Source organism: Capsella rubella, unplaced genomic scaffold, assembly GCF_000375325.1.
Source record: "Capsella rubella cultivar Monte Gargano unplaced genomic scaffold, Caprub1_0 scaffold_1, whole genome shotgun sequence".
NCBI lineage: Eukaryota > Viridiplantae > Streptophyta > Magnoliopsida > Brassicales > Brassicaceae > Capsella > Capsella rubella.
In genome coordinates, this window is record NW_006238923.1 from 11857348 (window position 1) to 11870209 (window position 12862).

Here is a 12862-nt window from a genome sequence, read left to right on the forward strand (position 1 = left end):
AAAGTCCATATATGCCCATATATCTCAAGAGTCACAATGTAAGGAAAAAAAAACTCTAGTCTTGACAGCATATGTAAATAAAGAGTACTTTGACCAGATTAAAATTACATTGTTCATAACGAATGTACAGAGAAAACCATATATAGACACACTAAAATACTATTTAACCAGAGAAGATGCTCTATCATTCCAATAAACTTATTGAATTATAGTATGTCGAGTTCCCTCAAAAAGAAGAAGTAACAAATGGTTGCGTGACGTGGCTGCATAATGGTCACCACCACCACTAAGTCTAACACAACCGTATCGCAATCCGTACGTACCATCACGGTGGTCAAAAAGGTCTTCGGTCGTAGTCTAGCCTAGCCGCCCATGATATCGGTATATTTTGCTTCTCGACGGACCCTCTACGTACGTGTGAACTCGACAAGCTTTATAAAATATTGCTTTCTTTCATGTATATGTCATTGGTCTCTTGTTAAGACTAAAGCTCACGGACACTTACACGTGACAAACTATTAAAGTTTAAATTAGACAATTATAACATAAATTAATATAATTGATGTAAATTTATATTTATTTTTTCACTTATAACAAATTAACTTAAATCACTATGGTTTAACTTTGTTTTGTAGTGTACACACACACTCATGAGTTCTTGAACAAAGGAACATGTGAGTTCAAAAGAATAGAATGGAAAGGAAGATTTTGTTATACATGGTTGAAGTCACATGTAGGGTCTTGTAGAGAATAGCAACTTGTGGAGAACCAATAATACTGAAAGGGTGGTTAGATTGAGACCGGTCATGACTTTTATATTTAGGATTTTGTGCAAATAAACCAAGTTGCCAATTTTGCAAATTTACCTTTTATACCCAAAAATACAAAATAATCATTTTTTTTTTGAATAATCAAAGAGGTTCTATGCCGAAGCCCATACATCCCATAGGCCCGAAATCAAAGCATGTTATATGGTCTCGTCCCAAGCGCTACTCGAACCGGCGACCTCTAAACTTTTGCTAGAGATCTTTACCAATTGAGATATTAGCATTTGGTAAAATAATCATATTAAGTCAAGAATAATCGCAATATAGACTGTATTCTAGATAAATTTATTTTTCTAAACAACTATACGGCTACGTACATTTATTTTTGAAAATTCTAAAAATATATTTGAATTTCTAATTACGATGGTTTCGATTTGATATATTATTTCTAAAAATTTTACTAATATAATAATAGCAGGAAAAGGTTATACTGCGTATTTATTTTAACTTTGTATGATTGACTTGCATTTTTTAAAATTTAGATGGTAAAATTGTAAAAAATGACTAGAGAATTTATTCGCACAAAACTCTTATATTTACCGTCGGATGGTCCATACGGACTGCGATACAGTGTAGTGATTAGTAGCGGTGGTGACCATTTTGTAACCACGTCACACACACGGCCATATCTTCTCTTTTTATTAAAGTTTTTTTTCTTTTTTCACATTAGGTTTTTCTAAAAAGATGACATATAGTCATCGATCTGTCTTTAGTAGTTCTATTTTATTGAATCATATTTTGGTTTATTTATATAGTTCTCCGTACCTTCGTTATTAACATCACTCTCTATTTTTTGTTTGGTCAATTTTATAGTCTATCGGTAGTTACATATTTAATATTCTTTAAAATAAATGTTATTATCACATTTGCTGTCACTCGAGCTATTTTCTACATTTTGACTCTTGAGTTATGACATATATGGATTTTGGTACAAAAGTCTTTCAATGCTATTTCATGGGATATCAACTAAATTCGCGAGAGCCTAAAGTTCTAACCAATACATATATAATTAAGTAAATTTTTCATTTCATTTGGTCATACAAGTTCACACAACGAAACACAATATATTAGATTAACTTAAATAGACAATTAATCCATAATCATATCTGCCAGCAACGATATTTAATTATTATTAATCGTCGATTAAGAAACATTAATGTTTATTTCTCTCAAATATATATATATTAGTAATTATCATGGCAACTCATCAAGTGGAAAAAGAAATAAGAAGCCCAATCGATTACTCGAAAATTTCTTTTGGAAAATAAAAAGTTTAAAAATCAGGATTTACTTCAAATACACACTATTTGTACACAAAGACAGCCTTGCTAGCTTTTATACAGTATCCATCAAATTAAGTCCATGTTGAAATAGAAAGACCCATGCATGCATGCCAGCATATTTCCACTTCACACGTAACCTACGTGGGAAGCTCTCTTCACCTATAACTATATATATATATACAGTTTCACTTAACTCAAACTTCTAAACTCATTAGCACATTTCAATATATCACTACCAAACACACACACACACACACATTACTAAACAACCTTGCATTATTATATGGAAAACAGTTACGTTAGTCAACGAGAGAACAGTGACCAAGTGTCTTATAGAGGCGTTCGTCGGAGGAAATGGGGCAAATGGGTGTCGGAGATCCGGGAACCCGGTAAGAAAACTAGGATTTGGCTCGGGAGCTACGAGACAGCTGAGATGGCCGCAGCGGCCTATGATTCTGCAGCTCTTTATCTCCGAGGAAGTGAGACTCATCTCAACTTCCCTGAGCTGGCCGACAGTTTTCCTCAACCGGCTAGCTCTAGTTCCAAGCATGTTCAAGCTGCTGCTCAGGAGGCAGCACTAATGTTTAAATTACCGGGTGGGTCGTCTAATGAACCAACTCAAGAGTCGGGTCAAGGACTTTCTCGTGTTGGATTGTCTCCGGATGAGATTCAAGCTATTAATGAGTTTCCATTGGACTCGCCGAGGTTGGGATGGATGCAGGATTTGGAAGTTAATGATTATGAAGAGTTGTACGGACAGTACTTTGGTCAATACGATAGGGATGACTTTTATGAAATCCAGCAGCAACAGTCCATATGGGATTTTATGTAATCGAATCTTTATTACTTATAAGATTCGATTCTTTTTGTGTCACCAACCATTTTTGGTATTCGAGTCTTCATTAATTTGGGGAAACAACTATCAAAATGAGTCATATAGTCATTTTTTCATCTAACTCATTTAGCTTCACCACTTTGATTGAGTGGATGAACTAAAATATAGTTATAGATTATGCTTCTATCTATGTTTTTTTTTTGGTCATAACACCAATTCTGTAGGTTTATAATAAGAGATGATCATATTATCGATTGTAAACCTTTTTCTCACTTTTAATGAAATATTTACAATTTTGGGGGGGAAACAAAACAAAGAAGGAAACGAATCGCATTATGACAACATGAAAACTGAGCTAAAACTCTCTCTCGAAATTATAGTTACAAAATAATTTAAGACTAACGAGTGTACGAGTTATATTGGGTTAAATATTTGCGACGTAAGTTTCCAAATTTTTCCGAATACACATAGACATATATTGTATTTTTTTTTTTCAAAAGGACATATATTGTATAAATTCCCCAAATCATATATAATATCAAATGATTATGTAACTATGTGATAAACGATTGTATATATATTTTTATCAGAAATGTTTTTCTAGTCGACATGGCAATGTAACTTTGATAGAGATTATATATTTTGATTAGAATTATTTTTTTTTGTTCAAGATTTTGATTAGAATAAGTATTCGTCGACATGGCAAAAGAGGTCGAATTAATTATCGTCGACATCTCAAGAGACAGACAATATCACAATACAAAGTATACCGTGTCTCCTACCTTGCCTGTCAAAGGGTTTGGACCGATTGGTCCCTTTCACGCACGTGTCTTCCATAAACCATAATTAATGAATAATACGATGTTAGATATAAGTGATTAATCATGTGAAGAATTCTTAAACACTAGCACAAATTGTGTCACCTTATTTGTATTTTGATGTTACTCTCATATCATCTAGCTTGACTTATATTTTTATAGGTTAATTCTACTAATAACTTTAATCTTAATTCTCTTTTTCAAATAGTGTCGAAGTACACTCATGAGTTCTTGAACAAAAAGAAAATGTGAAGAGTTCAAAAGAATAGAATGTAAAGCAATAATTTGTTAACACTTTGTTGAAGTCACATGTAGGGTCTATCGAGATTATGATGATGTTGTGGAGAGATTTCAATAGTACAAATCCAAAAAGGTGGTTTAGACTGAGACCTTAAACCTTTTTGACCACCGGCTCTGGTCCGTACGGATTACGATACGGTGTAGGTGGTTCGTGACGGTGGTGACCATTATGCAGCCACGTCACCCAACCATATATGTTTTCGACGCACGAGGTTTTACTATAAATTATTTGGATGCAGAGTATTTGTGATAATTGTCTGGCTTTATTATTTTAGTTGATTTATTTTAATGGCCTTCTCCGCACCTTCGTTATGAAAAAATACACTCTCTTAATTTCTTTTGTCTGGTCAATGAGTAGTTTATAATATGTCATAATTCTTTAATATGTGATTAGTGTACATATGAGTAGTTTACATTTGCTGTCAAGACTCGTTCGTGGTTTTATTTTTCTACATTTTGACTTTTTATATTTATAGCATCAAACTAAATTTCATTTGGTCTTAGAAGTTCACACATCAAAACTCAATATATTACCTGAAACAAAAGTAATTAATCATATCGTTGACAAAAAAAATAATAATAATTATATCTGCCGGCAAAAATATCAGATTATTCATCCTTATGAGTTTTTTTTCTTTCTCAATATGAAATTTACCTTTTTCGTCGAAATATCTATAATATAATTATACTAAGCAAGTTAAACTATCTACAACATTATTATACTAATCAATATTCAATTTTATTTTTGTAATATTTTTATATTCGGTTTAGTTAAATAAAAACCGGATTATATTGAATATGGAATTTATTTATAAAGGCCATATAAATTTATTTCGAAGCCATGTACACATTAAAAAAAAAAAACTGATGTGTTAAATAAAGCCCAAATCATATAAAATTTTTCAAAATTTTCTTCTACGATAAATAATTTAAAAAATCAGATTTATTTTATAATACACACTATTTGTACACGCTTAAAGACAGCCTTGCTAATTTATACAATATCCATCAAAATCAAAAGTCCATGTAAAAATAGAGACCCATGCATGCATGACAGCATTTTCCCACTTCACACGTAACTACGTGGGAAGCTCACTTCACCTGAAACCAAACAAGCTTCCCACAAATTATATTCTATCATTTATTGTCTCTCTTTTTTTTCTTCTATATATACAATTTCACTTAACCACAGAATCTATAACTCAACCTTCTAAACTAATTAGCACATTTCAATATACACTCTCAAACACACACATTACTAAACAACCTTTGATTACTATATGGAAAACAACTATATTGGTCAACAAGAGCACATCTTCTCTGTTGACCAAGTGTCTTACCGAGGCGTCCGTCGGAGGAAATGGGGCAAATGGGTGTCGGAGATCCGGGAACCCGGTACGAAAACCCGAATTTGGCTCGGGAGCTACGAGACAGCCGAAATGGCCGCAGCGGCCTACGACGTTGCGGCTCTTCACCTCAAAGGTCATGGAACCAATCTCAACTTCCCGGAGCTGGCCTACAGTTTCCCTCAGCCGGAGAGCTCAAGTCCCGAGCATGTTCAAGCGGCTGCTCAAGAGGCAGCACTTATGTTTAAACCACCTGGTAGGTCTAGTACTGAACCATCTCTCGAGTCGGGTCATGGACTTCCTCGGGTCGGATTGTCTCCGGATCAGATTCAAGCTATTAACGAGTTCCCATTAGACTCGCCGAGGATGGGATGGATGCAAGACGTCTTGGAAGTGACTGATTACGAAGAGTTGTACGGACGTTTTTTTGGTCAGTACGACAAGGATGAGTATTTTGAAATGCAGCAACTTCAGTCTATATGGAACTCTAGTTGATATTGCATCTGCTTAAACATTTCATTTTATTTATGTTGTTACAATGTTACCAACCATTTAAGATTTTTTACTGATTAACCATATTTAATTAATGAGATATAATAAAATTTCTACCAGAATGTTTTTATTGTATTCATTTGTTAATCTTTTGTCGACGAAGAGATATGATTGATTTTTCATATCAATTAAGAAAAGAAGTATAAAATAATTGTTATCTTTTATAATATTAATAAGAAAAACCACTAGATAACATATAATCCATAAAATATTACAAACCACCTAAAAAATACTTTTTTCTCAACTCATATTCTCTCAACTTAGTATGAGTTCTTGTTTAGCAACAACTGTTTCAGTCAAAAGTACTATAAAAGTTTTAAATTAGCACATATGATCAGTTTTTTTTGTTTGTTGGTAAATTAATTTTTGGATAGATCCTAATTGAAAAGCTTTGAATTGACTGTATTGCACACATTTTGGAAAACCAAAAATTTGGAGAATCCAGTAAGTAGTGATGACTAGGAAAAAAAAACTCGTTTTTGATAAAAAAAAAAAAAAAAAAAAAGTCGTAATTGCGTTGGTATCATAGTACACTCCGTGTGGGGGCAGAAGAGACGATTCCAATATTGCCACCCAGAATCTTTTTTGGACCTCACAATGGTATTGACATTTCAGCTTCAGCTAACACTTTTCTTATCCTTAATTTTATCTTCAAAGCTTTTGTATATTTTTATTAACCGACTTTTTATTTTATTAAAGGTTCTAGGTAAATCATTGATAACGACAAATATTAAGTGTCTTGTCTCAATGATATCAATTTATACGATATCGATTCTTAGATGGTGATACAAAAAGAATGTGTATTGTATTTAATACTTAATATACTCACTCATCTTTAGCAAAATTAGTTTTTTCAATTGATTTCGTAAAACTTAAAATAATATAATATCTTAACTTCACATTTATCTTTCTTATATAAATATTATTCTTCTCTACAATTCGTATAGAAAATAAAATTTGAAAACTAATGAACTATTAAAAAATTCTTGTCAATAATTAATAACCAATTACAACATTGATTTCTGAATCCTTTAAGTCGGTGGTGGCGTGTAACACCTTGCCCCGTGGGAACACTCCGCCATGTGACACACCCCATCACATGGCATCCTTACAGCGCTGCAGCGCATCGACCCTAACCTCTCTCCTATGGGCCCAAACTGCGCAGCCCACTTGCTCGCAGCCTCCTGGCCCACTAGGTAGGTTATTGGTGCGCCTGGCGTTCCTCGAACCCAGGTCCTCACCCTTTAACAACCTTCCCACAGGACAAGCTGTTACCAACTGATCTGCAGGTCAATTGGTAACAACTTGTCAGGTGGGAAGGTTGTTAAAGGGTGAGGACCTGGGTTCGAGGAACGCCAGGCGCACCAATAACCTACCTGGTGGGCCAGGAGGCTGCGAGCAGTGGGCTGCGCAGTTTGGGGGCCCACAGGAAAGAGGTTAGGGTCGATGCGCTGCAGCGCTTGTAGCTACCATATGGCGGGGTGTGCCATATGGTAGGGGTTCCCACCGGGATGGGTTGTTACATGGCGATTTCTGGGTTTAAGAGAACCTAAACGGTCGAAAGATCTCTCTGTTTCGAAATTGGATACTCTTTTGATTTAAATAACGTTTCACGTCCACAATTTATGATCGTTTTTAATAGTGAACGATGACGTGTCGTTAATTACACTAAACCAAAAACAAATCATACCTGTTAAACCAAACCAATCGTCGATTAAATCTTATAATTTTGATCCAACGGCTGTCATTATAGACAAGAATTCTCAACATCTTCTATACCTTGTTTGTTGCCTCCCAATATCTCTTTTCATTATAATAGTTTATCATTTGCTCTATGCGATTTTAATATTTTCCATAAAATTTTTATTTTCTTCAGTTACTTTGTACTATTTAATGTTAACATGTGTATTTGACCCCAAAAAAAAAAAGGTTAACATATGTTAGAACTTAGTTGAATAGTATTATTATTGTTTTCCTGAACAAAAAATGTTAGATGATTATTATTAGTATTTTTTTCAAAGAATATTAGATGATTAATTGCTCTATACACACATGTCTCCGTAACATTTCAATAATTTTTTTTCACTTACTCGTACTATGAAATTTTATTCTTATATATATTAATATTGTACATACAGTAGATGAAATCGACAACCCATAATTTTAATTAAAAACAAGATCAAAATATCATAAAATTCCATAAAGTAAATTAACATAAATTAAAGGATTGTCCTCATTTGTTCACCCAATATTGTCTTCTTTTTTTTTTGGATATATGAGATTTTTATTCCTTGGCTCCAAACGTAGATGTCACCATGGTCGATGATCATCACTTAGATGAGGATAGGCGGATTTAGACTTGCGTAAGCAAGCAAACCTTGGTCATGCATGAACACGGCCATGTCTTGTTCGGGTAAGCCTATCCATGCTTCTACACTTTTCCCATCCTTTGCATCCATCAACAAGACACACAACTGATTCTCAGGGACACTAGTAGTACTAGGTCCAACCCAAACCGGACCACCCATTCCAAAGTCAACTTCATAAAAACGTTTATTACACCAACTAGTCACAGCTAATAAGTTTGTCTCTGGTCTTAACGCTAACATGAACTCAAAAGCCTTACTCATCAAGTTCTGGCCAAGTGCGGCTGAAGTTGCACTCGCTTTGACCATCTCATTAACTCCTTCTTTAGCCTTTCTGAACTGAGCCACGAGCTGATCCATCTCCATGTCGCTCTCTGGTTCTTTGCTGAGAAAGAAGAACGTTAGTAGGTTTCCTATAGCGTCTTCTGACAAAACAACATCAGAAGAGGTCCTAAGACGCAAGTCCATGGCTAGAGTTATCATCGATGACCCGTTTTTGCCTCTTGATGAAGCGGCTTTCGTGGCACATCTCCATATCAATGCCGTGATGGCTTCAACACGTGTAGGAACAGCCACAGTTTCGCTAGTGACCTTGCTTTTAAGCTCTGAGATCTTCGATGATTCGAAGACAAACCTCTTGATCACACACTTCTCATTGGCACCAGTAAGAGCGTCCATTTTTGGGACCTGAAATGTAGCATTCGCAGGAGGGTAGATAGTGGTCGAAGCAAAAACAGGACTGTTCACCGTAATATCATTAGAGTTCCCTTTTGTTGTAACGGACCAGTCCGAGACAAAAGTGAAAAGTGAAGACGCGTCGCATATGAGGTGAGAGACACCTACAGCGACCGCTACACCTGATCCAGACCCAAAGGAACTGACCCTGACGTTAAGCAACGGCCAAGCTGTGGGAGATTCTCCTTGAGCCGCTGTTGGAAGGAGTTTCTCGAAGGAGTCATTGTTTAACGTTTTGAGGAAGTCAGAGAGAAGTAGATCAGTACGTGCCTCTGTGAAGACGGCTCCTTCGTCGTTGCAGCTAATGGAGCCGTCATCTATGCGTCCAGCAAGAGGGTAGAAACGTGAAAGAGTTTGGGACAGAGATGTTTTCAGTTTCTGGGAGGTGAGATCATTGGTGGTGTTGTTGTAGAAGAAGACCGCAGAGACGTAAGATGGTGGACTTGAGAAGTCGACAAGGGAGAGTTGGATTTGGTCATTGCGAGGTGAACCAGAAACAGAAGCAGGCTTGATCACTTCTCTTTTGACTTCCTCTAGGTTAAGTTCCATCTTTGTTCTCTGATTTCTAGGAGGATGTGTGATAGCTTGTGTACTGATTCAAGAGGAGAAGGTCACATCTCTATATATACATCTACATAATCTTATTATTAAATAATTAGTATATACAATCTATAGACATTAAAACTAGATTTGGTGCTTTAATCTATAGATTGGGTAAAACATTAAATTCATTGGAATTTGATGACAAAAGATTTGGTGCTTTTCTTTTTTAAAACTAGATTTTAGTATAAATGTTTGTATAAGTTAGTAATGTTAGTATACTTTTAAGAAATAAATAATTTAAAGCCTTGATTATTTCCAGATTTTAGAACTAAATTTTGAATTTACTTTCTCAAAAACTAATATTTTACCCAATCAAGATTTTTGTGAAAGTATATTTCCTTAAAAATTGGGAATCTGATTTTATGAGTTTCTCACCTATTTTCACTAAGAATCCCAAAATCAACCCCAAATATTTGAGTTTTTTACTTTTTTCAAATGAGACTTTTTTCCCATTTATATATTTTCTCAGTTTTTTTATTATTTCAAGATTTTAGAACTAAATTTTGACTTTAGTTTCTCAAAAACTTATATTTTACCCAATCAAGATTTTTTGTGAAAGTATATTTCCTCAAAAATAGGGAATCTGTTTTTATGAGTTTCTTAAATATTTGAGTTTTTTTACAAAAACATAACCCCAAATATTTTTTCAAATGAGACATTTTTCCCCATTTAAATATTTTTTACTCTTTTTTAATACAAAATCTAAAATCTAAAAACCAAAATCCAAAATTTAAAAACCAGAAACTATAAACCTATGTTAACTTAAGCTATTTGCATAACAAAATTAATTTATGCAAAAAAATATGTTAGTTGTTGTTTTTGAAAGTCATTATAAGTTGATTTTAGAATTTGCTTTGATAATTATATTCTTAACTAAGACCATCTCCAAAGGGAGATGCCTATGGAAAAGTTTAGAGTTTTATGTAATTAACGTGATTAAAATTAAATGATAATGAGTTAATATGTTTAGCAGCGCCCCTAAACTAACGCCTTTTAGTATCGCTCTCTAAAGCCACGTGTCTGTTTATAATTGAATGAAAACTGTGAGAGAAGGGAAGAAAAAAATAGGGATCGAAACGTATCTCTCTCTGTCGAAAAAAAACATTTTCTTCTTCTTTTGTGAAGCCGGCGACAGAAAGGGTGATTTGATGTGTTGTTTGATTTCGTCGGCGTTATGGAGCTGAGAAGGGCGGATTCAAGGTCGCCGTTATCACCATCTTTTGTCTGAAGCTAAACATTGATTGTGTTAGGTACTCAAAATTAGGGTTTCGAGATTGAATGGTTTTGAGTTACTTGAATCTAGGGTTTTCTCTCAATTGCTTAAAGTATATCTCTTGAAATCTTAAGACTTTGTGGTTCGGATTTGTGAAACGGTGTAAAGTTATAATTTTTTTTTGTTTCACTTTGGTCGATGGTGTTTGCTATTAGCTTATGAATCGGGTTTGTTATACGTGAATGGGTTGGGATTATAACTTAAAGTTTTGTTGTGTTGTTGTAGCTAGGGAGAACTTAAGAGGAGCTAAGAAGGAATTCAACAAAACTGAGGATGATCTCAAGTCTCTTTAAAGTGTTGGTCAGATTATTGGAGAAGTTGTTCGACCACTGGATAATGAAAGATGTAATCTTTTCTCCTTCCCTTTTAAAATCCCTTTCTTGCTCATTGGACCCTTTTGGTTGTACTACAGTTGTTTTTTCTGATCTCTGAAGCTTTAATTTTTTGTTTGTTTTTTTTTGGTTTAGTGATTGTCAAAGCAAGCAGTGGTCCAAGTTATGTGGTGGGTTGCTAGAGCAAAGCTGATTCGTAGAACAATGTAGACGCAATTATAAATTTGTTTGGAGATGAGTACCTGAGAAGGCCAACAGCAGAAGATCTTCAACGACTACTCGATATTGGAGAGATACGTGGATTTCCTGGTATGATAGGAAGCATCGATTGTATGCATTGGGAGTGGAAGAATTGCCCTACCGCTTGGAAAGGACAATATACACGTGGATCAGGGAAACCGACAATCGTTTTAGAGGCTGTAGCGTCACAAGATCTTTGGATATGGCACGCCTTTTTTGGACCTCCAGGTACCTTAAACGATATAAATGTTCTTGATCGCTCACCAGTTTTTGATGATATATTATATGGTCGAGCTCCAAAAGTGAACTACATGGTCAACGGACGCGAGTATCATTTGGCGTACTATCTCACAGACGGTATATATCCAAAATGGGCAACTTTTATCCAGTCGATTCGTCTTCCTCAAGGTCTGAAACCATCATTATTTGCTACATATCAAGAAGGCGTTCGAAAAGATGTAGAACGTGCTTTTGGAGTCTTGCAAGCTCGATTTGCCATTGTGAAAAACCCAGCTCTTGTTTGGGATAAGGTAAAAATAGGAAAAATTATGAGAGCATGTATCATACTTCACAATATGATAGTAGAAAACGAACGCGATGGATACACTCAGTTTGATGTATCAATATTCCAGCAAGGAGAAGGAAGCAAAACTTCACAAGTGGATATGACGTATTCTACTGACATGCCTACAAATATAGGCAATATGATCGGCATTCGGAATCAAGTTCGTGATAAGAAAATACATGAACAATTAAAATCCGATTTGGTTGAACACATATGGCACAAATTTGGCAACTCTCAAAATTTCAACTAAACATTGTTGTTATTTCAATATCTTTATTTTATTTTGTATGTTTTGTATTTCAAGTAATGTAATATAATTTTGTTTTTTATATATTTTAAAATATAAATTATATTAATATTAAATTAAATATTTTGCTTTTTAGAACTTCTTATTGAGTTCACCATTGGAGCAACAAAAATTTTAGAGTTCAATAAATGTTTATTAATCATTAAAATTTTTAAAAATTTGTTTAACACCCCCAATTAAGCATCTCCCTTTGGAGATGCTCTAAGCCACTAATCTTTAGATGTGTACATTCACTTTTTTATATTGTTGTCTTATTAGAAGCTGATACCTCTTTTTTTTTTTTTTTTTGACATCTGCTGATGCCTCATTTAAAAAGTACATTCAATAATAAATAATACACATTAACTGATATGACATGGACTAAATTCTAGTTCTTACAATTCTTACAAATAGATAAACTTGTTTAAATTTATTTTGTAAAAAGAACACATAACATGTATTTATCAATGCATATAAACAACAGTAAAATAAAAACTACTA

At 34.3% G+C, this 12862-nt stretch overlaps 4 protein-coding genes across 4 annotated transcripts; 3 read left to right on the plus strand and 1 right to left on the minus strand.

Moving 5' to 3' along the window:
• Window positions 1–2393: 2393 nt before the first annotated feature.
• Window positions 2394–2942, plus strand: LOC17897122 (ethylene-responsive transcription factor ERF022). The gene has a single exon (XM_006306102.1). The coding sequence runs from the start codon at window positions 2394–2396 to the stop codon at window positions 2940–2942; it is 549 nt and encodes a 182-aa protein (XP_006306164.1).
• A 2401-nt stretch (window positions 2943–5343) lies between these two features.
• On the plus strand, window positions 5344–5950 carry LOC17899549 (ethylene-responsive transcription factor ERF022). Its single transcript, XM_006303740.2, has one exon. The coding sequence runs from the start codon at window positions 5344–5346 to the stop codon at window positions 5902–5904; it is 561 nt and encodes a 186-aa protein (XP_006303802.1). The 3' UTR covers window positions 5905–5950.
• A 2103-nt stretch (window positions 5951–8053) lies between these two features.
• Window positions 8054–9640, minus strand: LOC17900857 (BAHD acyltransferase BIA1). Its single transcript, XM_006303521.2, has one exon. It carries the CDS (start codon window positions 9609–9611, stop codon window positions 8295–8297), a length of 1317 nt encoding a protein of 438 aa, XP_006303583.1. The 5' UTR covers window positions 9612–9640; the 3' UTR covers window positions 8054–8294.
• A 1836-nt stretch (window positions 9641–11476) lies between these two features.
• Window positions 11477–12325, plus strand: LOC111832345 (the record flags this gene model as incomplete). The annotated part of the gene is made up of 1 exon (XM_023788650.1): window positions 11477–12325. A coding segment is annotated over one exon (849 nt), but the record flags the coding sequence as incomplete, so codon positions are not given.
• Between the last annotated feature and the right edge of the window lie 537 nt (window positions 12326–12862).